At 39.0% G+C, this 25938-nt stretch overlaps 1 protein-coding gene across 1 annotated transcript in view; it reads left to right on the top strand.

Moving 5' to 3' along the window:
* The window catches only part of RAD18 (RAD18 E3 ubiquitin protein ligase), a 104133-nt gene that overhangs the window by 65563 nt on the left and 12632 nt on the right, over positions 1–25938 (top strand). The window contains exon 11 of the mRNA XM_077751482.1: positions 2991–3165. Coding sequence (XP_077607608.1) covers positions 2991–3165 — 175 coding nt within the window. The remainder of the gene's footprint in view (positions 1–2990; positions 3166–25938) is intronic.

Below are 25938 nucleotides of genomic sequence, written 5' to 3'. Positions count from 1 at the left end.
AGGAATTCTTTATATATTCTGGATATTAACCCTTTTTCATGAATATGAATTGCAAGTATTTATAAGCATTTTTCTCAGTTGTCTCTTTGCTTTCTTCATAGTTTCTTTTGATGCACAAAGCTGCTTGATTTTAATGTAGTCTGGCATATTCATTCTTTCTTTTGTTGCCTGTGCTTTTGGTGTTATATCCATGAAATTGTTGCTGAATCATTCATGAAGATTTTCCTCTTTGTTTTTTCCTAAGAGTTTTCTTGTTTTAGCTCTTAATGTTTAGGTCTGTGATCCCTTTTAAATTAATTTTTGTGTGTGATGTAAGGTAAGAGTCCATAGTTTGATACTTTTATATATAGATAAAGCGCCAATTGTTAAAAAGACTATCTTTTCCACACTGAATGCTCTTATATCCTTGTTGAAAGTCAGTTGACTCTACATGTGAGGGTTTATTTTTATACTCACTGTTCTTTTCTGTTGGTCTAAAGGTCTCTTCTTATGTCTGTACTATACTCTTTTAATTATGGTAGCTTTGTTATAAATTTCGAAGTCAGGAGGTATGAGTCCTCCAAATTTATTCTTCCTTTTCAAGATTGTTTTGACTATTTGGGTCCCTGGAGAGTCCATGTATATTTTAGGATGAATTTTTCTGCTTCTGCAAAAAGTAGCATTGGGATTGAATTGAAACTATAGACTACATTGGTAACTTCCAATATCTTAATAATACTGTCTTCTAGATTGTGAACATAGGATGTCTTTCATTTATTTATGTCTTTAATTTCTTTCAACAATGTTTTATAGTTTTCACTGTTTAAATTTTTCACCTCCTTGGTTGGATTTATCCCTAAGTCTTTTATTTTTTTATGTGCTATCGCATTCTTTTTTTTTTTTCCAAAGTTCTTCTGGTGTCATTTAGTAGGTTGCTGCGTGAGTATAAACCTTCATGTTCTTTGTGAACAACTTGAATGTGTGTTTGTGCCATTGTCAAAGGATTGCCTTAGCAGTTTAGCTCCTGAAAAAATCTGGCTTAATATCCTAATCTGGAGAACGTTTTGGCTATTGGTTGGATGTATCTTGAAAACGATTAGTTGCTTATACTCAGGGTTGTGCCCTTTATGAGTATATGCCTGTAAATACTACTGTCCGTGGCCTGCAGAGCTGATTGCTGCTAGTAGATTGTTGTGCGTGAATGCCCATGACCGAGGGGGCTGGAGAGTGTGAGAGAGAGGAGACAGACAGACGAGCACAGGCTTACTGAAGAGTTGAGCTTTGTATAGCATCCTACAGTGTGATTTTTGCCCTTTCGGATAAACTTACTCACTGAAGTGCCAATATAAGCCAGCAAGGTACATGTTCTCTCAAGTAAATCCCTCATCTGTTGTTTTTTCCTTCATCTGTTTTTGTTGCATGTCTCTGAGGAGGTTTAATGCCGGAGCCTCATATTTGGAGGCTCTGTTTGACGTCCTGTTCTGACATCTGTGGATGGATAGATACATGAAAGATGACTGACTTTCAGTGCCCACAAATTGTTGAATGATATTTGTCCCCAAGAGGGAATTTATCTTGCAGAAGTTATATAAGATGGGAAGAAGTAAAAGATGATTATAAATCAGGTGCAAAAATAAAAGAGAGTTTTAAGGAAAGATAAGTTTTAAGAATTCCCGCTCTCTGGTTTGTGAGCTTGCTTGCATTCTCCTGGCCAGGGAGTGTTGGATTGCCTGGGTTCCCTGGGTTTACCAGGTGCTTGATTCTTTCTAATGTGATCATGGGGGTCTGTTTACAAGAGGAGGTCCTGGAGCGCCTGGATGGTTGTTGTGGTTAGCATTTTTTTTCTTTTCCCAGATAAACATTAGAGGTAATGGTTTACTTATTGAAAGCCAGGCAACATCAAGAGTTTTTTTTTTTTTTTTAACTGTACTTTTGTGACCTATGCTGTTCTTCAGTATAAGAAAAACTTATTATTTCTGGAAAAATCTTGGAAAACTTTCGACTGTGTGGACTTGGAAAGGTTTTTTTGTTTTTGTTTTTAAAGAATCTGTCTTATTCTTTACTATAAATTTTCTCTTTATAACAAAACCTTGGCAATTCTCCTTAGTGTCTTTTGTCGATCACATGTGTCTGCAGGCACCCTGGGTGATTGATGTGTGAGAGCGCTGCTTCTTTGGGAGGAAACTCATGAAAGGGGTGCTACACTATTAGCACATGTGGCTTGCCTGCTAAGGACTTACTAAGTTCCTGAAGCTTAAAGAAGTGCAGCTGAAATCCTAGCAGAGTCCTAAAACAGACCGTGAGGGAGAGTCCCAGGCACTGAGGAACCCCTCCGTGGGGATTATTTCTGCACTCGTATTGGGACATATTTCGTCGTCCCTGTTATGTCACATTCTTGCCAACCCTGTGTGCATGCCTCCAGCTTCCCTTATTTTTATCTGCAACAGGAGACCTGAGAAATTGAGGTTATGACAAGGGATACATAGAAATGTGACATGTATTGGATCAAAGGGAAATACTGGTAATATCTGACTAATTTTCCTTTTCCATAGTAAATTATTAGATTCCATTTAACAGACTAAGAGAAATTTCCAGATGGTTCACTACCACATAGCACTCAGTGATATATATCGAATCTCTAATGTTCTTTTACTGTGCTTCATATGTTGGTGGGTGTTCTCTGATCTGTGAAATATGCAGGAATTTTTTAGTAGTACTATAAATAGAAGCTTCATTAGAATTACACAGTTCACTACTCCTGATTTTAAAAGGAAATTTTGGTTTCAAATTAATTAATCTGGAAGTGCATGGGATGGGCATTATAATTGGATGGCACACGGGAGTGATGATTGATGATTCTTTTTCTCTGTCACTGGGGTTTTGGATTCAATTTTATATAAACTTCCATTTTACTGAGTATAAACAGTAATATTAAATGTTGTAGAAATAATATACAGAGGTTGTAGATTTTATGGTACTCTTAAATGTTTCTTTTTCTATTACCTTTTTAGAACAGGAAGATAAAAAAATGAAATTCTCAGATATTCTCCCCATAACAAACCACTTCCCTCAGTCAAAGCTGGAATCTCCAGGGAGAATGGAGCCTGACAGACCAGATGATTCTTCCAGTTGTACTGATATTCAAGAAGAAGCTCTTTCTTCATCAGACTCGGACTCATTCAATAGGTAAGAAATCTGCAGTACCCAGTTATTGTAAATTTCTATTTTCTGTTCCTGTGCACCTAAGAGAGAAAGGCAAGAACAATTAAAAAGTAACTTTGAGGCATGGGGCGGTTCAGTCTCTTCCACTTCAGTCTCTTCTTACTGCTTTGTAACTTCCACAGTGACAACAAGCAAGGCAGTGTGTGAGACAGCATTGCATTGGCTGTAGGGTGGCTTTGTTTCCTACTCTGTACCCTTTAGATAGATATTTTTCCTGGTGTTGGAAAAAAGCATGGCAGACAGTGATGTTTTTGTCAAGACAGTGAATGAAGAAGGTAAAGACAACTATATTAGAAAATAGAAATGAACAGAAAGATAGTGTAGAGGAGAGAAAAACAAACAAGAAAAACATAATTGAGAAAGTAAGAACAGATGGGAAAGCTTTAAAAAGGAGAGACTTGCAGGTGAGTCATTCTTTAAATGATACTTTTAAAAGACGATATACTTTAGAAGATGATCTAGTGTAAAATCATTATATATATGAGTGTGTGTATGTATGTATTTATATAATTTTTGTGTTCTGACATTCACTTTATTTCATAAACTGTTTGTACCCATGTTTCTACCTCATCTTTGTAGCTCTTTTTTTAGTGGGTACAGAGCTCTCTGATGGTTCTGTATCATAATTGACCCAACCCCTTCAGTTTCTGTTCGATATCTACATTTTCCCCAGTGTTCTACTTACACACCCAAAGCTGTGATTAAACTCTCTCCTTATAGACCCTTTTGTTTCTAATAAATTATTTATTTTTAACACCGTTTTGACCATGGTAGGTGTTGCTGCCTTCTGAGTGAATTATACCAATTTTAAATGCTACAACCATTGTGTCAATGTGTCTTAGACATTATTTAATCTTTGATATTTCTTCATTTAAAAATTAACAGTGCTCTAGAATGATAGATTGTCTAATCTAAAACATCAAATTAAGAGGAATTTTTTTATAAGAAGAGTATACCTCAAACCCCTCTGTTTTCCAGGGATTCTTAGGAAATGGTTTCAAATTATTCAGGCTCAGGTATTAGGAAGGGAAAATCTTCTCACCTCACCCCTAATGTTTTCAAGGTCAAAAACATCTCTCGAGTTGGGTAAGGCAAGAACACGTGGTGGTCTGCGAGTTGTCCCTTTTGTCCAAGAGTGTGGTACTGCTGCCCAGTTTCTCCACATCAGGCTGTTCCTTCAAGTCCAGTAGGCAGTATTTTTTTTTTTTAATCAAGTACAAATCATACAGGAATGCAGGGTAAAAATGGAGGAAAATCAGGGTCCAGGTGAGTAAGAATTAGTTTTTAACCAGAGTCACAGAATGCCTGAATGTGTGCGAATGCCAGGGTGAGCTGGGACACATTTGAGGTGGGGGAATGGAAGAAAGTGTGGGAGGAGATACATGGCGGCCAGATGTGTATTTATCTGGTGTGGGAGGATGGGAAGGAGCGTGAGTTTGTTGGAGGTCTTGGCCTCATCCAGATTTATTAGCATTACCAAAATATGAATTAGCATTACCAACAACCACTAAGAAATGTCTTTAAGGTAAGCTCTTATATTGTTTCACATTTTGTTTAGTTCTGTACGTGTGTGTGTGTGTATGTGTGTGTGTCTCTCCGCACACATGCACCTGTATCCAGTGGAACTCCCTCTTCATTATGCACATTAGTGGCTTTATGGAGATATAATTTACATACTGTGCAATTTGCGTGTGTAAGTAAACAATTTCATGGTCTTTGGCATGTTCACAAAATCGTACAGCTGTCACTACAATGTTAGAACATTTTCATCACCCCAGAAAGAACCCTCATACTCATTAGCAGTCACTTCCCGCTTCCTCCCAGCTCTGCCCGCAGCCACTCATCTCCGTTCCGTCTTGATCCATACGCCTACTCGGGACAGTCCATACCAGTGGGATCAAACAGTATCAAACAGCCTTTTGTGACTGGCTTCTGTCACTTAGCATAATGTTTTTGAGGTTCATACATGTTGTGACATGTGTCCCTTTACACTGTGGCATATTAATTCTGTTGTGTGGATACACATTTTATTATCCATGTATTAGCTCATGGACATTTGGGTTTTTTTTAAATTGGAATCTTACAAGGAAAAAGAAACATTGAGTTTGCCTCTACACTTTGGAAGCATAGCTTTAGAGACCGTATATGAGGATTTGTTTGGCTTGCCCTAAGAAAGCAGGCAGTTTGAGTAACTGGTCTATACATAGTAAATACTAAATGTGTTTTAATCTTTAAATTTTTTATCTTATTTAAATTCTTTTTTACACTCCTCTTTTTATTTGTCCTGTCATTTTATCTATCTAAGATTTTGAAGTTTAAGAGACAGAGTGTGTTCCTTCTATAATACCCAGAAACGAAGGCCAAAGGGAGTGTGAGAATGAAGCGAGCCTGTATTGGTGCTATTTGCCTTGATATGAGGACAGACCCCTGGGCAACTGACTCAAGACAAGCCTGCCGAGGGGGGAGTGTGAAGGAGGGGGAGGAGGAGGAGGCTTACACCTGCTGGCTGTGCAGTGGGATCTGCTGGGTGACTTGAGATCCGTCTTCTGAAGTCTTTCCATATCTGTGAAAAACATAAAAACATCTTATTATCTCAGCTCTGTGGGGAAGATGAAATCAGGTCATTGATCTGAGAATCTTTGATAAATTTGTGACTATTTTACTTTATAAAGATGGGGTCACTTACATCGCCTTCAGTAATGCTGCACACGTTGGGACTCTGTGGCTGGATGCTGCATCTCCTTCCTTNTCCCCCCTCCGGCCCCCCCCCCCCCCCATTTCTGTTCTGAACTTTGCTAGAGAAAGGTGTGAGCCTTTCATTTTATTCAGCCTCAGCTGGGTGTTCCTACGGGGACAGAGTCCTCAGTTACTCTCTACTGCATGTCCCATGCCGCCTAGTCCACACCCATTGCTTGTGTCTGTGTCCTCGTCTTCAGTGGATACCGTGCCTCGCGGTTCACCGCCGCCAGCCAATCAGACCTGCCTCCAGCCCTGCCTTCCGTTTTAAGGTTTCTTGTAATTTCTGGCCTCTTTCCTATTTATGATAACAGAAAAACAATTTTTTAAAGACATTTCTAAATAATTTCCTTAATGAGAAAGAGACATTTAGAAAATTATTCTGTTTTCAATTTTGATTCCAATGTAGTTAACATATGGTGTTATATTAGTTTCAGGTGTATAATATGATCCACCAGTTCTGCATTACTCAGTACTCATCATGATAAGTGTACTCATTTTTTTTCTTTCTTTCTTTTTAGGGAGAGAGCATAGGGAAGGGGTGGAGAGAGAGAATTTTGAGCAGACTCCACGCTTAGTGCAGAGCTTAACGCAGGGGCTTGATCTCATTACCCTGAGGTCATGACCTGAACCAAACTCAAGAGTCAGACACTTGGGGAGCCTGGGTGGCTCACTTGGTTAAGCGTCTGACTTTGGCTCAGGTCATGATCTTTTGGTTCCTGAGTTCCAGCCCCTCATCAGGCTCTGTGCTGACGACTTGGAGACTGGAGCTTGCTTTGGATTCTATGTCTGCCTCTCTTTCTCTGTTCCTCCCCCGCTTGCACTCTGTCTCTCTCTCTATCTCTCAAAAATAAAGATTAAAAAAACAAAAAGAGTTGGACACTTAACTACCTGAGCCACCCAGGTGCCCTGATAAGTGTTCTCTTTAATCCCCTTCACCTATTTCGTGCATCTCCCCACTTACCTCCCCTCTGATAACCATCAGTTTGTTCTCTGTAGAATCTCTTTCTTGGTTTGTATCTCTCTTTTTTTGTTGTTGTTCCTTTGTTTTATTTCTTGAATTACACATATGAATGAAGTCCTATAGCATGTGTCTTTCTTTGACTTATTTTGTTTTGCGTAATACTCTCTAGCTCCATCTCTTATTGCAGATGGCAAGATTTCATTCTTTTTTTATGGCTGAATAATACTCCATTGTATATATATGTGCACCAGGTCTTTATCGATTCATCAGTTGATGGACATTTGGGCCGCTTCCATAACTTGGCTATTGTAAATAATGCTGCAATCAAGGAGACATTATTTCTTAAGATAAATTCATCTACCTCCTCTAAGACATTACTCTGTCAGCCGTTCCTCAGGACTGTTCTTGGATGACCTCTTTCAGCCTTTCCTCTGATGTCTTTCTCTCTCATTCTTCACACTAAGCAGGAAGTAATTTCCTCTTCTTCTCTAAATTCCTTTAGCAGGGTATCTGAATTCCATAGCAGTTTATCTAAATTAAATCCTATCTTGTACTATAGTTATTTGACTATTTTTGTCATTCCTATTATTACCCATCAGAGTCCTTAAGAATTGAGTCTGTCACTCATTTTCAAAAAAGTCTCCTGCCAAGAGTTTATCACTAGTCTGCTGTTCCTACTAGAGCTTTATTAAGTGAATAATATATTGCTTCTAAGACATCCATTTTCTTTTAATGTCTGAAATTGTGTTTGAATGCCTAAAATTGTGATGTATATTGTAATCAATGGCATCTTAAAGTTGTTACCAGCTAGGTTGTAGTCCTGATATACTTACCAGTTCATGAGCATCATGGCTTCCCATACTGTTATAATTTGAGTTACATGCATTGTTAGCATATCATTGGTTTGTCATTTAAAATATCTTTCACAAATTAATGAGAGAAAAGGGTTATCAGGTTTTTTCTAAGTGGCATAAAATAATAGTTCATCTTGTCATCATTATTGTCTTGAGTTTTTGAAATGCGGTATTTGACTATGAACAAGGCCTCTGACTCACTTCAAATACAATTTCATCACCTAGTTGGAAATTCATAAAGTACATCGTGATACTGGCTGGTGGTACTGTGGTAGAAAGTTGTCCTGAAGTGTAGTGATCCATTGGTTATAGCTGTTGGGACTTAGTGACTACAAAACCTGAAAAGTCAAAGGATCCCCTTTTGATTGGAGTAATTAGCTCCATAGAAATCAGGAAAAGAATTCAAAGTGAGAAAGGGACCCATCACAACCAGATGCTTCTAGTAGACTCTTAGCATATTAGAGGTAAGTCATCTTTATTTATTCAGTTCACCTTTTATTTTCCATAATATTCAGGCATCAGATGGAAGGTTAATACCCTTGCTGAGATCTTTTCCAACCCCGAAATTCCATAAACCTGTTATTTTTGATGAATATAATAGTTGGTAAGTTACCTGTGTTCTTTTACCACTTGTTCATTGCAGATCATGAATCAATCTTCTAGGATTATAGTTATTCCTTATATATTAAAATGTTTCTATCTTTATTCTTTTCATTATTTTTAAAATTTTCTCATTTTTAAAAAATTTTAATGATAGTTTTGTTGCTTTCATTGTAAAGCCATACATTTTCAGAAGCACTTTTAGATGTTGTGCGTGTTCGTTGTAAAGGATAGAAAATTTAGGTAAACAGAAGGAATAAAATTCCATAATTTTATCATTCAGAAATAACTTCATATTAACATTTTCACGTCTAGATCCTTCTAAAGATAGAGGTATGGACAGATAGATAGGTGAACATTTTTAAAATAAAAAGTTCTTAATTACAGTTTTTTGTTCATTTTTTCACTTTTAAGAGAAAAGTCATGCTGTTTTGGGTCTCATGTAAGTGTAAATATATTGCAAATTGTTCTGAATTTGTGCAGTCATGCTGTAATACAAAGTATAGATCTTACTATTATACTGTTTTTTTGTTGTTGTTGTTGTTTTAATATTTTTATTTCTAGGAGAGAGAGAGAGACAGCGTGAGCAGGGGAGGGTCAGAGAGAGAGGGAGTCACAGACTGAAACAGGCTCCAGGCTCTGAGCTGGCAGTCAGCACAGAGCCTGACGCGGGGCTCGGAACCCACGAACCGCGAGATCATGACCTAAGCGAAAGTCGGACGCTTAACCGACTAAGCCACCCAGGCGCCCCTATTATACTGTTGAATAAAGATGTTTTCTTTACGTTAGAACAGTACTCAAAGTTACATAATATGGCAGAGTGACAACTAAGAATAATTCTATTTTAAGAACAAGTAGGTATATCAATCCAAATAATTATTGAGATGAAGCTGTTTTGTTACTAACTTGATTCTTAACTTTTAAGCAAGTATTCTTTTTAGAATTTGAATTACAAATGCTGTATTGATTCTCCGTTGCCAACATGAAGACAGATGCTAAACAAATTGATTAGAATTTTATATTTTTATGTGACTTCTTGCTAGGTGATTTCCGGGAATTTAAGAGACTTGTCCAGCTTTCTGTAAATTAACTTATTGTTCTTCTTAATGAAAAAGAGAGAGCTTTTGTTCCCTAGTTTTGGCAAGCAGAGAAAAGTGCATTTTTATTGAGTGATACATTATAAGGAAAGATACTTCTGACTATGACCCTATAGAGGAGCCTTTATCTTCATGCAGGGATGAATAATAGTCCTGCTTTTCTTTGGAAGAAGCTTTAGATCATTATTTTAAAAATACGTATTGGTGCACTTTAGTTGTAAGCAAGAAATATATAAAAAGAGACATTATGTTTTGGCCTAACTGAAGAAATTTCAATAAGCTCTATAGATAAGATAATATTACAGTGTCACCATTTAGTTTCCTAGTTTCGATAATTTCATTGTTGTCATGGATGTGAATGCATACAGTTCTGAAGAAATGCACACTGAAAGGTTAAAGGTACATGATGGCCACAATACACTTTCAGTGGTTAAAAAGTAGTAATATGTGTGTGAGCACATCAGAGAGAGGGGGACAGAGCACATGTGGCAACATGGGAACAACTATAAAATCCAGGTGAAGGGTATGGAAGTCACTTTTTTAAAGTCCTTTTTAATGTTTATTTATTTTGTGTGAGAGAGAGATAGAACAAGAAATGGGTAGAGAGAAAGAGAGGGGGAGAGAGAGAATCCCAAGCAGGGTCCACACTGTCAGCACAGAGCCCGATGCTGGGCTTGAACCCACAAACCGTGAGATCGTGACGTGAGCCAAAATCAAGAGTTGGATGCTTAATCAGGTGCTCCAATAGTCACTTTTTTGTAGCTTTGAAATTATTAAAATTTAAAAAATTATTGAGAAGTCATTGTCCATAATCAAAAAGTTTGTGTTTTCTAGGACATTTTTTTTTTAATATTTTTATTTAGTTCTAGGAGAGAGAGAGAGAGACAGCGTGAGCCCGGGAGGGTCAGAGAGAGAGGGAGACACAGACTCCGAAATAGGCTCCAGGCTCTGAGCTGGCAGTCAGCACAGAGCCCGACGCGGGCCTTGAATCCATGAACCGCGAGATCATGACCTAAGTGAAAGTTGGACGCTTAACCTACTAAGCCCCCCAGGCACCCCTCTAGGACATTTTCTAAAGGAAAGATTTATATTTATGATATATTGTCCCAAAAAAGTGGCAGCCAGGGGTCTACATGGGGTGGTGCATCTGGTTTCATTTATCTCCGTCATTCAGTCCAGGACCAACCCAGCTAGGTTATCTCTGCTTTGGTGTGTTAGAGAGCGCGGGCTAATGAAGCAGGCACTGTGAGTTCAGTACTTGTGAACATCAGCTCGTTTCACCACTTTGTAACCTTGGTGAACCATCCTGCAGATGCCAGGTGTTGGTCATAAAACAGTCTATGTCAGACAAGGTGTGAATTAATAGATTTTAACTTTTAACGATTTCTGGCAAAAACCACTAAGTTAGTAGGAGCAACGTTGCAAGAAGTCCAACACAGACATAGGCACACAACAGGCTCTTGGACAGAAAGGCTTAAATCAACGGTTGGCCATGCATTTGATATATTTTGGTGCAACTTTTCTTCACTTTCCAGTCACTTTTGGAAGCACTGTCCAGAATTCTTCAGAGCAAGAGAACGAAAACCACAACAAACACAAAAATATGAAGAAATCTTGATTACCATTTGTTGCAAAATTTAAGGGAATCTCAGCCTTACCTGAGTTCAGAGTAAATTGGAGAACGATGGCACAGTCTTAAGAAAAAAAGTGCCAGTGTGTGACATTCATCTAAGGACTGTTGACTACTGGCATCATCAGCCTGTTGAGACCAAGTTGAGTTTTATTGCTGATTGAAGGGAAGAGGAAACACTCCCTCTGTCGTCAGAGTGGCCTCTTAGAGCCATAAGGGCAAAGTTGAGATGCATGTTGAGATTTCGAAGTGTGGTTTTGGGCAGGTCTTTCAGTGCAGGCTTGGTTAGGATCAGGTAAGCCAGCAGCTGAGAACTGGTGAACACAGCTGGACAAGGTTCTAAAGAGGTGAGGCTGCAAAGAGTCTGAGGGTATGTCCTTTGATGTTTTCTACTGAAAAGCTGAAGGGGTCTTTTGGATTGTTGGAGTCAACAACAAAGCTACAACTTTTATCTTCCTAGACAAGTCTTCTGAAATAGTCAAGTCTATTGGTGAAGCCTTATTAATGTAGACAGTAAACGTGTGTGATTTTGACAGTTATTTGAGCACTAAGAGCATTGCATGTGTTAATACATTTAGTCCACAGGCAAACCCATTTTAAGATGTGGACATGAAAGGTTAAAGGAGTTCATTAAGTTGCTTAGGTTGTATGTATGGTATGTAGTGACATCAGAATTTGAACCCAGGGCTGGTTTACCTCAGAGCCCACCGTCTCTGGACCAATAATTCCAAGCTGGCTTGCTCTTCCCACTGTTGAAAGAGTGGAAATACACAGTTCTTGAAATGGTTGGATTTCCCGAGAAGACCTTGAGACAAGGATTTGAGTGGAAGCGGTTAACTTGGAAGGTGACGGAACTGCTGCAGGCAGTGAGCACGTGATACAGGAGCGGGAAGACTGTATGGAAGGGGGCACATCATCAAACCAGGCATTACCGCACAGCCAGAGCTTGAGCCTCCTTGGAATTAGGCTGGTTTAAAACACTCACCTGAGTTAACCCAGGCAAGGGCTAAGGGAGTCAGTTATTGGGCGGGGGGCTGCTCCCTGCTGCTTGCGGCCTTCCATGCTGGTGACAGGGCACACCTCAACAGCGAGAGGAGTCTCTGATGGAAGTCTTGACAGTTGGAGGTCAAGCCTGGTCCACCGAGGGGATCGGGCTGGGGGGCCGGGCCGGGGCACCAGCAGAGCCTGCCAAGGCAGTGATTCCAGCTGAGGATGGGAAATGGTTTGGTTTTCCGTATGCTTCATCAATACAGACGGGGTGCTCGAGGCTTCTGCCTATTAGAGTCCAAGAGAAAGTCAGAACGCCTCTGGGCATTCCAGAGCTGCCTGCACCCCTGCACGTCTGTTTGCCGAGCATACTTGCCCGTTGCTGCCAGGAAAGGAAGAGATAGGGGTGCCTGGGGGATGTTGAAGAAGTGTTAGACCAGGAGATGTCAGGGAGAGACAGGAACATTATCTAGAAAGCTTTGNACGCGGGCGGGGGAGGGGGAATGTGCTTGTTGATTAGAAACCGTTTACTCTTTCATCTTGTGTGATAATAAACTGAAGTACAAAATAATCTGTCATCATACTAAAATTTACTGACAAACTGAATAAAAATCTCTTGGCCTTAGGCAGAAAATCACAAGCATAGATTTGGGAGTTCTTTGATTGTCGGACATATTTCCTTATTATCCTGTTTTGTTTCTCCTCGCTAGAGGTAACCGTACTGTTACTGGGCCTTGGGTATTTTGATATTCTCTCCCACTTCTGAAGTTACTTCACTGGCTGTAGCACAGCAGACCACTGGCCTTTTTTAGGGTGGCTTTAGATGAGTGGCAGCGTTATGTGACTTTGAACCTTCCTTAGACATTAAAAAACAGCTAACATTCTATGTAGGTATACAAGGCACATCTAATAGTAATTATTTATAAATGTTTTCTTTGCACAGAATTGCTTGCTTATTCATGTTTAAGAATCAAGAGAGTAGTAAAGAGGCGCCCGGGTGGCTCAGTGCGTTAAGCGTCCGACTTCTGCTCAGGACATGATCTCATGGTTTGTGAGTTTGAGCCCCGCATCGGGCTCTGTGCTGACAGCTAGCTCAGACCCTGGAGCCTGCTTCGGATTCTGTGTCTCCCTCTCTCTCTGACCCTCCCCTGCTCATGCTCTCTCTGTCTCTCTCTCAAAAATAAAACAACAACAACAAAAAAGAATCAGTGTAGTATTTTGAAGTGTACTTATCTATATTTCATTTGCATTGATGTGTGGACCTCAAATATTTCTCTAATATATGTGAAGTTTCTCCCTGCTGTACTTCAGAAGACTTTCATGTAATCTTACCCACCTGTAGTTTAGCATAATTTTTGTTTCTGTCACGTTAGCTCTGTGTCTTTGTCTTGACATGGGTGGCAGATGGGAGGCAGGCTGTTGGGAGTAGGGGATTACAGACAAGTAGGGCTACAGCTTTCCGTGTGGCGCAGGGTGATCTCATGGCTAGCTGCTGTCGACTCAGATGTAAGTGAGCTAAGGTACACACAGGTGTTTCCTTATCTCGTCAGCTGCCAGAGCCCAGAAGCAAAGGCAGTGCACTCGTAGGCAGCACACCCAGTGCACTGATCTTGGTTTGTAATAGCATTCCCCAAAACAAAGAACTACTGCTTCTTGGAGAAATGGCTGAGTCCAGACAGCATGACAATGCCAGAAAAAGAGAGAGCAAGAGAAAAATAGAGAGGGAAGGAGAGAGGAAGGTGGGAGTAGAGGGGAGGGAAGAGAAAAGAAGGGGAAAAAAGAGAAAACAAAAACCTGGCAGACACTACCTCAGCCAAGAGATCAAGGTCACTGTGAAGAGCAGTGTTCTGTTGATGGCATCTGCTCTTGATGTGATGTGGTTGGAATGACACTTTACCTCTGTTGTCTTCCTCCCGAAAACTCAACATCCTCAGTCAAGTTGTGAGAAAAAGATTAGACAGATTCCAGTTGAGGGTCATTGTACAAAACACCTGACCAGTACTCCTCAGAGCGGTCAGCGTCATCAAAAACAAGGAAAGTCTGAGAAACTGTCAGTCTGGAAGAGCCTAAGGAGACCTGATGACTCAGTGTAATGTGGTGTCCTAGATGGGATTCTGGAACAGCAAAAAAAAAAAAGATGTTAAACAGTAAAGAAATACAATTTGAGCGTGGGACTTTAATTAATATTCAATTAATAGTAACATATTCATATTGCTTCCTTCGTTATGGCTCATGTGTCAAACTAATGTAGGCTGTTAACTGAAGAAACTGAAATGTAGGCCATGTGGGAACTTTCTGTACTGTCTTTGCAACTTTTCTTTTTTTTTTTTTAATTTTTTTTAACGTTTTATTTATTTCTAGGAGAGAGAGAGAGAGAGACAGCGTGAGCAGGGGAGGGTCAGAGAGGAGGGAGTCACAGACTGAAACAGGCTCCAGGCTCTGAGCTGGCAGTCAGCACAGAGCCCGACGTGGGGCTCGAACCCACGAACCGCGAGATCATGACCTAAGCGAAAGTCGGACGCTTAACCGACTAAGCCACCCAGGCGCCCCTGTCTTTGCAACTTTTCTGAAATATAAAACGATCCCAAAATTGAAAAAAGTTTATTTTTTAAAAAGTTCATTAGGACATCAAAATAAAGACAGATATTGGTATGAACACAATCCATATATTGTATGATATACCAAGATATTGGTATGAATATTCAAAGAATGTATTGAATACTGGAAAACCAAAGGTTATCGAAATGTTATTTTCTTTAGTGGTAGATTGGACAATGTTTCTGGGTTGTAGTAAGTTTAGTTATTGAACTATTCCTTTGTTCCTTTCATTTAACATCACCTGTTATGTTTAGTCCTATAAATTAATTAATAAAAGTATGCTTTCATGCATTCCCAAAAATGTATTATTATTTTGTGCTGTGTTAAAATTTAATCCATAAATGTGGCCTGAGGAAAGAATCCTACTTTCCTCTCCATTGTCTTTTTTTTTAAATCAGTTTTTCTTTCTTTCTTTTTTTAATGTTTGTTTTTGAGAGAAAGAGAGAAAGTGAGCGGGGAATGGGTAGAGAGAGGAGGAGAGAGAGGATTCCAAGCAGGCTCTGTGCTGTCGGTGCAGAGCCTGATGCAGGGTTTGACCTCACAAACTGTGAGATCATGATCTGAGCTGAAATCAAGAGTCTGACATTTAACCTTGAGCCACCCAGGGGCCCCTCCAGTTTCTTGTACTGGTATTTTTACTCTATAGAATGATTTCCTCTCAGAAGATGTAGCCCAGCCTTTGCATTTCATCATAAAAGAAATCATGCACAATTTACAATATGCCTCTTCGCCTTCAGTTACCATATTTGTATTAGTGAATATACACTTGTAAAAGTCATTTCAGCAGTGATTTCCAAGAATAATTTGAAAGGACAAGTAGTTTTATCTTTTCTTCAGTACTCATTGACAGAAAACATTTGCTGTTTCATAATGAAGTTTTCTTTTACTCTCAGGCAGTTGATGTTGGCACCTTTTGGGAGTTTTTTATTATGTATTTTTGTTGGGTAATCTGATGGGCTTCTTTATAGTAGCTTTGCTCTTGTTGTTTTATAGTAAGTTCTTGATTTTTCAGCCTTCTGGGCCAGTCCCAGGTGGCAGATCTTTTCGTTTGTTTTTACCAAATTCATGAACTGCCGTGATACAGAGATCCTCTATAAAATTACTTTGAGCCCTTCAATTTCCTGTATCAGGAAAGGGTTTTTAAATTCTAGAGTGATGATTACTTGTGTATCTAAAATGCCTATAGAAGCTGGCAGTTCCTTCCAGGTTCCACACTTAACCAAATGACCCCTCCATTGTGCTAGCTTGGCACAGTGTCTGATCATCACCCAAGGTTTTGTTATGATGACTGTTGTGTTGAGAGTTTTGGTTGGCATGACAAGGTAATACTTGTATAAGGTTGACATTTTATTTTGTTTAATTTTTTAAAGCATTTTTTAAATTTTTAATTTTTTTTAAGTTTATTTTTGAGAGAGACAGAGACAGAGGGCAAGCGGGGGAGGGGCAGAGAGGGAGAGACAGACAAACAGACAGACACAGAACCCGAAGCAGGCTCCAGGCTCTGAGCTGTCTTTTATAAAGTATACAGGAATTCCTGTTCCATATGCCTCTGGATATATTTAGCTTGATATATAAAACTGAGATACAATCTTGATTGGTTTAGAACTCAATTTTTCATTAAAAGAAAAAAGAGTAGCAGATAGTATATTTTTCACAAAGCTTTGAGGAGAGCAAGAATAAGACCTCAAAGGAACTACCAGTTTCTTCTAAATATTAGGTATGTAGTCACTATTTTGAATCAACTCTCCCAGACTCCAGACTCTGGGCAGCCAGGTAAGAGCTTTCTGTAGAAACAAACAAACAAATAAACAAAAGAATTCAAAATCACAGTCCTTTTGCACTTGTTCTGGTGAATGAAATTGGATGGAATAGAAATCTACAGTTTACATATCATGCTATTGGAATTTTTTTTTAGTCAGTTGATCAAATTTATAATTTGTTACCATCACCTTGGAAGTTGAAACCAGAGGGTTTTTTTCCCCTCCTGCCTTCTCATTTCTTTCTACCTCTGCTTTAAATCAGAGGAACAGATATATGAGGTCTCCATGGAGATCTTTAGAACCTGAGGAAAAGGCATATTGGGATAGAATACAAACATTTTTAAGATAGAAGGTAACTCAAGAAGTCACTGGATATAGTAACTTTGTATCACAGGTAAGGAAATGGAGGCTGCCTAGACAGGTAAGGGGACTTCTCCAAAGTCCGTGAACAGAACTGAAGCCAGTAATGCTCAGGCCAGATTTTTCCCCAGTGACAACATGAGTTGCATCCAGAATTTTTGTCTTAGGTGCTGTCCCTTCTGTTGTTAGTAGCATTTTAATGAAACGGTTCAAAAAACAGATCAAGAACAACTGTTAGTTTCCTGGAGATAGGCTGGTTTCCATTTCTTGACTTGGCATCATTGTATCAATATTGATCCCTATATTACTCTCCAGAGTGTCTGGTTTTACATGATAGATTGTATCGTTGCCTTGTTGGAAGGATGTGGGATGTTAATTTGCACACATTCTCTGTTCTTTTTATTACCCCACAAACAGTCACATTCTGGAACATGGCTACATATTAATTCACTGATTTTGCTTCCTCCTTTGATTTTACTACATCAGTAGTGCACATTGTTCCTGTATCTCAGAGAGATTTGAGTGTTAAAGAGTAACAGGCTTCAAATACAGAAGCATGTTATTTTTTTTTTAAGGTAATTCTGCAAAAGTCAATTAAATTTTAGAAGCCTTTTAAGGTTGCATTAATGTGCACTGTATATGCTTTTCTTGCCCTCATAAGCACATTTTATTAGAGTCATTTATAATGTGTTATTGGAATTCGGGTAATAGTACAAATAAAAAATTAAAAATATGTATCCGAACATTAAAATTTGGCATACGTACAGTTTTGGAAGGATAGTTCTTTCTCGTGCACTAGATCATTTAGTCTAACGTTTCATTGTATTGGGAACTGAGTCGCAGGAGACTTCAGTGTCCCCTGCCTAAAATCCAGCAATATAAGGTAGTTTTCAGGTTCTTCTCCTTGAACATATCATAAAAGGTGGAGTTTCATGGCTTGAACATTGACTTGTTATTGGGTTTCTGTAGTTTGCGTCATTGGTGTTGGCCAGGCTTCCTCCATCTGCACAGTTGAATATGAATTCTCAGGGTGGACAGATGGGTAGATTATATAGAGGTTGGCCTGGCTCTGCAGAAGACATGGCAGTCTCATTATGAGCTTCATATCCAGCCTCTTGGTCCCTGTTGTGAAAGAAATGTTAATCATATGAAAGCTTCTTAAATGGTAGAGGACATTTTCATCTTTGTTATGTTGGTTGTCTTTTAACTCATTTCAATACTCTTTTCAGATTGCATAAATCTTTCACCTTTTAACTCTTTTCTTTTTGTGGGGCTGAAGATTGTAACCTGTTACTCTGTCTTGTTACCTTTGAGTATTTCGTTTTTATTCATTTCAGTCATCATACTGCTGACATTCTAAAGAATAAAAAAAAAAAAATGAAGCTTCATGATTTTGTCCTCCTGCCCATTTAACTTGATTCAGTATCTACTTGTAGCAGTGAAAATGTTGCTAATTAAAAAAAAAAAAGTTCCCTTACATTAGACTCTCAAGAGTTGTCTTCCTTTGTTTCTTAAGTTTGTAAGTAAAACAATCATACATGTTTAATTATATTCTGAAATGGATTTTTTTCCCAGATAGCCAAGAGGACTCCAATGTTTGGAACTAAGCTAATGTCCTTTTATTTCTCTTACTTAAACAACACACAGTACTTTTCTTCACTTTTTATAAGAATTTGAAAAGATTGACCAAAAATGTATGCTTCTCTCTTTAATACAGTGTTTCCTACCCCTTTATCTTGGCACACAGAAAATGGTAGTATTTGTGTGTCATAAAGACATCATGCTGGAGGCCAAAGATGCCTGCCTTGGGCTTCAAGATTATTTTTGCAACTTTAGGTCCTTTGCATCTCCATATGAACTTTATTTTTTTATATACATAATTTATTGTCAAGTTGGCAAACATACAGTGTATACAGTGTGCTCTTGGTTTTGGGGGTAGATTCCCATGATTCATCACTTATAACACCCAGTGCTCATCCCAACAAGTGCCCTCCTCAATTCCCATCACCCATTGTCCCCACTCCCCTGCCCCCCACCGACCCTCAGTTTGTTCTCTGTAGTTCAGAGTCTCTTATGGTTTGCCTCCCTCCCTCTCTGTTTATATCTATTTTTTCCCCTTCCCTTCCCCCATGGTCTCCTGTTAAGTTTCTTTAGTTCCACATATGAGTGAAAACACATATCTTTCTTTCTCTGCCTGACTTATTTCACTGAGCATAATACCCTCCAGTTCTATCCATGTTGCTGCAAATGGCAGGATTTCATTCTTTCTCATTGCCAAGTAGTATTACATTGTATAGATAAACCACATCTTCTTGATCCAGTCATCAGTTTATGGACATTTAGGCTCTTTCCAGAATTTGGCTCTTGTTGAAAGCATGGCTGTGAACATTGGGGTACCTGTGCCCCTATGAATCAGCATCCCTGTATTCTTTGGATAAATTCCTAGTAGTGCTATTGCTGAACCACATTGAGATACCACCTCACACTGGTCAGAGTGGCTAAAATGAACAACTCGGGGAAACAACAGATGCTGGCGAGGATGTGGAGAAACGGGAACTCCATATGAACTTTAAAACCAACTTGTCAGTTGCTTTAAAAAAAAAAAGTCTGCTGGAATTTTGGTTGAGATTAAATTGAATCCCTAGATCAATTTGGGGACCAAATGACTTATCAATATTGATCTGATGTGATATGGTCTGTTGTTTTTTAATGTGTTTTAAAGGGATGACTCCAGAGGCTGTGAAGAATGGATGAGAGGCTAGAGGTGAAGCAAGAGTGGAAACAGGGAGGCAGGCTTTTGTAGCAGTCTGTCTGAGTTTCTGGTGGCGTGCATCTGCATAACAATAGTGAAGCCAGAAATGTGTGGGTTTGGGGATTTGTTTAGGAGGTAGGAGGGGCAGAACTTGCAAATGATCTGAATATGGTGATCAAGGAAAAGCTCAGCATCAAGGATGAATCCTAAATTTTTGGCTTTAGCAATTGGGAGAGTAGTTTCAGCAACTTAGTGCTTACTCAGTAAGATGGGAAAGTTTGCCAAAGGCAGTAGAAAGTTTGGCGGGGCGCTGGGGCATGGGATGTATTGACAATGAAAGCTTTTGCTTGGGGGCCTTTGAGATAAACCAAGTATAGATATCAAACCACGAAGTGGAGGTGAGGCGAGAAATCAGGGTGAGATACACTTAGGACCAAACCCTCTCTTACTCTAACATTTAGAGAAGAAACATTTAGAAAGAAGAGACCGAGCAAAGGAGATATAGGAAGAATAAACCAGTGCGGGATTGAAAACTGAGGCCTTGAGAAATCATGGAAGTTCGCAGAAGGAAATGGATTGAGAGGCCGAATATGATGATAGAAGGAACTGTGGACGTGGGTAGCATCAGGGTCTTATCAAGTGTGGCCTCAAATGTGTGGGTTTCTAGTAGAAGACTGACTAATGTGAGCTGAGGGGGAAGCCTTAGGGGAGAAAGAAGAGATTGCTTCTACTGACAAGTCTGTAAGTTGGGCCTGTGAAGGGTGGTAGAGATTAAAACTATCTGGAGGGACACAGAGGATCAAGGGGGATACTGATGAGGGGAGGGGAGCTAATTGAATGAGGTCCTGAGGAGGCAACAGAGGGTGGGATCAGGATTGATGCATTCGTAGTAACAGCAAGGAAGACCCAAGGATGTAGGTACATACACAGGTGGGAGATCTGATCAAGGCATGACCAGCAAGGCCACCTCATGACTCTTATTTTCTTCATGGAGCTAAGGCAGGTTGGTCAGCTGAGAGTGGGGGCAGGGTGGCCGGTAGGTGATTTGAGAAGGTGTGAATGTGAGAATGGGAAGCAGAACATGCCAGGTAAGTATTGTAGGATTGCCTGGTAGTGAGGATTGCCCATTTCAGATCTGAGGTCAAGAATTTTAAATGAGATTAGTTTGCAGATAGTCAGATAAATAGGTGGATTTTTTTCCTGGAATGTTAGTTGCTCAGAGTAGGTAGTCAATTAGGGTTAACCAGAATTCCTGCATTGATTACAGAGCATAGTGTGGGGTTCAAGACAAAATCAGACAAATTTGATTTTGGATTGCAACCAGAATTAAAATTAAGATAAGTATAATGCTTGCTTTGGACTTCTTTCTCATCGGCTGAGAAAATATCAAATATGTGGCTTTAAATTTATTTTTTTAACATTTATTCATTTTTGAGAGACAGAGAAATAGAGTGTGAGCAGGGGAGGGGCAGAGAGAAAGGGAGACAGAGAATCTGAAGCAGGCTTCAGGCTCTGAGCTGTCAGCACAGAGCCCAATGCAGGGCTCGAACTCACAAGCTGTGAGATCATGACCTGAGCCAAAGTTGAACGCTCAACTGACCGAGCCACCCAGGTGCCCCAAATATGTGGCTTTAAAGAAATAATGTTTAACTTTCATATATAACTTCATAGAAATGTTTTTGACAATGAGAGAAGACATGCTAATACTTTTTCTTACCGTTTATAGAGGTTTAGTAGTACCTTTTTTAAAACATTCAAGAGTAGATATTGTTTCTGAACACCTAGAGACTGAAGAGGAAAGGACCCACGAACCTAGTAGAAAAATGGACCAAAGTCACAGAGACGATTTGCTAAAAGAGAAGTGCAAATTAAATATATTTTTCACCTGGTAGATTGGCAAAAACCTTAATATTTACTCACATTCTCTGCTGTAAGGCTGAAGAAACAGACACTTATTTCTTACTGGCTGGAGTGCTACATAATAGCATCTCTAAGGAGAGGAATCTGATGAGATCAAGCAGAAGTACTGCTGTTTGGCCTTTTAATGAGTATTCAATGAATTTGTCCTCCAGAGTACACCTGGACACAAACACGGTGACTTACACACAAGGTTATCCATTGTTTATGTAATAACAAAAGTCTAGACACTACTCAAGAATCTTTCATTGGGGCTGGTTGATTAACCTGCAGTACAGCCGCACAGTGAAATCCAGTGTGATTGTTCAGAAGGATTGTTCAGAAGGACAATCTCTGTGTGCGGTCACCAAGAGATTTCCAGGATAGATCTGTAAGTGCAAAGACCATCGTTCAAAACAGGATAGATAGCATGCTGTCTCCTTTTTAAAAGGGGTGGCGGTGGTATATACTTAACATTTATTTGGTTTTCCGTAAAGAAACACCAGAACGATAAACAACAAACTAATAAGTGATTACATTTTGCAGACAAGAGGGAACAGGTTGGCAGTGGAAGGAGACTATGAGATTTCTCAGTGTACATCTTCTTATGTCATTTTGATTTGAACCCTGTAAATGTATTAATCTGCTTTAAACAAAAGAAGAGTCTGTACTCTTTAAGATAACGGTTTGGAAATCATCATTATCTTCAATGTTATTGTAAATTGGTAATGAAATTTGGTGGTGCAGGCAGTAAAGTAAGACACATATATTAATGGGATTTTGTTATGTAAAGGTCATTGGGATTATTTAGAAAAATTGCTAAATAAGTTTATGTTTCTGGTCAAATTAAGAGAAAACATCTAACGAAAACATCAAAATAACTAAACAGTAACATTAAGTTGTAAGTATCTTACTGTAATTCGGTGATACCTTGTAGTTTTTAAAATCTTCATAATTGCTTTTGGAAGGTTGACATTACATTTGGTTTTTTAACATTTAAGAATATGACATTTAATGACTTTAGTGTTGGCATAAAACCTTTTCTTCCTAACATGCATTACTGTTTTGTATATTATTATTGCCTTTTTTCTGGGAGCATTTATGAACCTTAGAATACTCTTGAAAGCTAAATGGTTCACTTTATTTCAGGTGGTGAATTTGTTTGCTGAAAGTTTCTAGAGAAAATGTGGGAACATAGAATAGTTCTTTGACATCTTTTTCAATTTCAAAAGATCTTAAACTAGCTGGTACCTGAGTCTGCTGTCCTTTGGATGAATGTGACATTGTTTTGGAGGGAATGTATCTTCACATAAGATACTGTGACATCAAGTCCTTGGAATGTATGTGTGTCCATGAGATCCCCATACATAGCAGGCAGTCTTTGTTTATGGGAGTTCATCTCCGTCATGCTTTTCTGACTCTAAAATGGTTCCTGGCATGTGATCGACTGTTGAATTAATTTCCCTGGGCTTCACTTGCCCTGTTGATAAAAATGGGAGGAGAGCTTTTTGTCCTGGTAATCTCCCTGGGTAATTGTAAAAAGCAAATGAGATGTATATTGTGGATGCTTCATAAATTGAACATAAACTTAGTTATGGTTTGCTTTCATCTCTTTTTAAGGATTTACTATATATTACTTGATTAAAAAGTTCTTTTTCTTCTATCTGAAGCTTTCTTCATTTTATGTTTTTGTAGATTTAATGGAGAGCAATGAAACTCTTAGCTCTGCTTTATCTGTGAACCCTTTTGGTGGTTATCTGATAAAGCCTTATTGATGAATACATAAGAGGAGGTGGTATTTTTCATTCTTGTGGATTAGTAGCATTTTATTACTCTACTACTGATTGAAGCAGCACAGTGTGGTAAAAAGAAGACAAGTTTTGCATTCACATCCCTAATTCTTTTTACTTAATGTCTCTGAGCCTTTGTCCATCTGTCAAATGTGGATAAAACCTAGGGTGCTGTATGAATTAAGTCTAATGCATAGAAGCTAATTACCACAATGATCTGTAGAAGTAGTTGCTCACAAAATGATCATTTTTGTCATGGTCTTCATTGAGTGATTTCTTTCTTTTTTTCAAGTTTATTTATTTTGAGAGGGTGAGGGGAGAGAATCCTAAGTAGTCTCTGCGCTGCCAGCATTGAGCCTGATGTGGGCCTGAGTCCACAAACCCTGAGATCATGACCTGAGCCAAAATCAAGAGTCGGACGCTTAACTGACTGAGCCACCCAGGCACCCCAAGTGATTTCTTTCTTGAACATAGGATGTTTACTGTTCTAACATGTTATTGTCAGCCAGCTACAAACATATTAGGCATATAAGCTGCTGCTTACCCTGTAGAATAAGAACAGATTACTAAAAATAAGGGTTTAAGGAAGGATTAATGGTGGCTGGCAGCATTTAGTTAAGTACCGTTAACTAAAGTACCAATAACTAAGTCTGGTGGCATTGTATCTCCATCAATCCTCCAGTGATCTATCCCTTAAGGAGTGTTTTATTTTTAAGTTTGATATACTCAACCATGCTCCAGTTAATGCCACAATTATCAGAAGAGATGGGCCGGTGGGCGGGGGATATGGTGTGGAGTAACTACTAGATAATAGAAAAATCCCATTCGTAAGTAATCTTTAATCCACAGGATTTTTACAGCAGATGTTTGCATTTTTTTTCTGCCCCACGGTACCCTGTGTACCTGCCATGCTGGATAAATAACAAGTTCTGATGAATTTGTACCTTGGTGTCATAGAAACAGTGCAAATCAAAGATTAAAATAGAGCACGTAGTGATCAGGTTTCCTAGGGCAAATGGAAGCATAGTGCTGAGGCAGTTATTCATGTAGTTCAGACCCAGGTTTGTGTTAAGAAAATGGAAGTATTATTTATTGAACACTTACTATGTACTAAGCTCTGTGCTAAACATCCTCTATGTTATATTGATCAACCTGGGAATATCCCTGTGAACTGCGTGTGTTATTGTCTTGCCTTCACAAGTGAGGCTGTTGAGACTTGGAAAGATTAAGTATCTTGCCCAGTATTACACATTCAGTGACCGAAACAGCACTGAAACTCAACTCTCTTTGACACTATAGTCTGTGATTTCTTTCCCTCTGGGTAGTCTTATCAGTCATACCTTTTCCAGAAGTATTAGGCACCTTACATTTCAGCTTTGGTGGTAAAATCTTGACTAGTAAGGTGAAATAAGATGCTGCAAAAGAAACATGCAAAAAGTGTTTTCCTTTGCCTGTTAAAATTCTCTGCTACTGCTTTTGGTAAGAGAATAACAAATGTAAGATATTACAGGAAGACCAGCTAGGTCGAAGACCAACAAACAGCAGTTTAGCGTATGTTTTTGAAAGTGTGAGCTGAAAATAGCATTCAAATGGCATGAAAAATTAAGTGTGGGTATTCTGAATAGAGCTACTAGAATCTTCCTGAACAAAGGTTGGAAATTCCATAGAATGCAAGATTAATACTTTTGCCTGTGAGTCCTTCTCATGTGTATTTAATTTATAGACTAATTTCTGCTTTAGCCTGGACTGTTGGTAATACCGGAGAGCACAGTGTAAACACTCTTACATAGGGAGCTCTGACTTTCATGTACCTGACTTCATATCCATCCAGCTTCTTAAAGTATGGTCTACCAGAATGTTCCAAACCCAAATAGTAGAGGAGCTGAAATTTATTCTGCAAAAGTTCCTTGCATGAGGATTAAAAGCTGTAGCTGTATAGGCTCATATATGCTCCTACCCCAGGTATACCAGAGTGATTCTCCTATGGAGGATTTTTTAGATGTCTTGAAAAGTATCTGAAAGGAGTTTTTGATCTCCAGGGCATATTAAAATGGTTAAGACTTCAAAAATATTAATTACTATCCACAAGAAAGAGATCTGAGAGTGTTAATTTTTGATACACTGACTGTTGTGCCCAGTAGTCTGTTTGTAAAATCCTATATGTGAAACTGTATGTGTAATTTCAGGAATGTGGTTTGTAAGTAGAATATGCTGAGTACATTACTTTAAAAAGGAATGAACGCTTTTCTCTGTTGTTTTAGTTTTATTAGTATCAACTCTCAGTTTCTCTCAGTGGTGACTATAATTGGAATACAGATATAGCAGATAATCCTGAAACATCATTGTAGGTAAGCTTCAGACCTCCCGAAATTTGTGTCCCTCGTATTGGTGACTAAGCTGGGGTGGAAGGGAAGGTGGCAAGGAGTGAGGGCGTCGGTGAGCTGGGCGCTGTGGCTGGTCAGGGGGATTGAAGTCACAGAGCAAGAGGAGATTGCAGACCACTTTTGGGATGTGTTTTTTGTGAACCTCCCCGACCATCTGTTTTCACTGAGGTAGTGTAGCAAAAACCGCTTAGGTTTATGTCACTAATGTACCGCAAATATTTTCCTTTAACAAATCAGTGATTTCTACTGGTGATTTGAAACCCCTGGGTAAATTGACCACAAGACTACTTGGTTGCTTGACAGGCTCAGCTGTCCTGGTCACTTAGCTG

Source organism: Crocuta crocuta, unplaced genomic scaffold (genome assembly GCF_008692635.1).
Source record: "Crocuta crocuta isolate KB4526 unplaced genomic scaffold, BGI_CrCroc_1.0 scaffold69, whole genome shotgun sequence".
NCBI lineage: Eukaryota > Metazoa > Chordata > Mammalia > Carnivora > Hyaenidae > Crocuta > Crocuta crocuta.
Note: the sequence above shows the minus strand (reverse complement) of the source record. Positions and strands in the feature narration are given on the sequence as shown.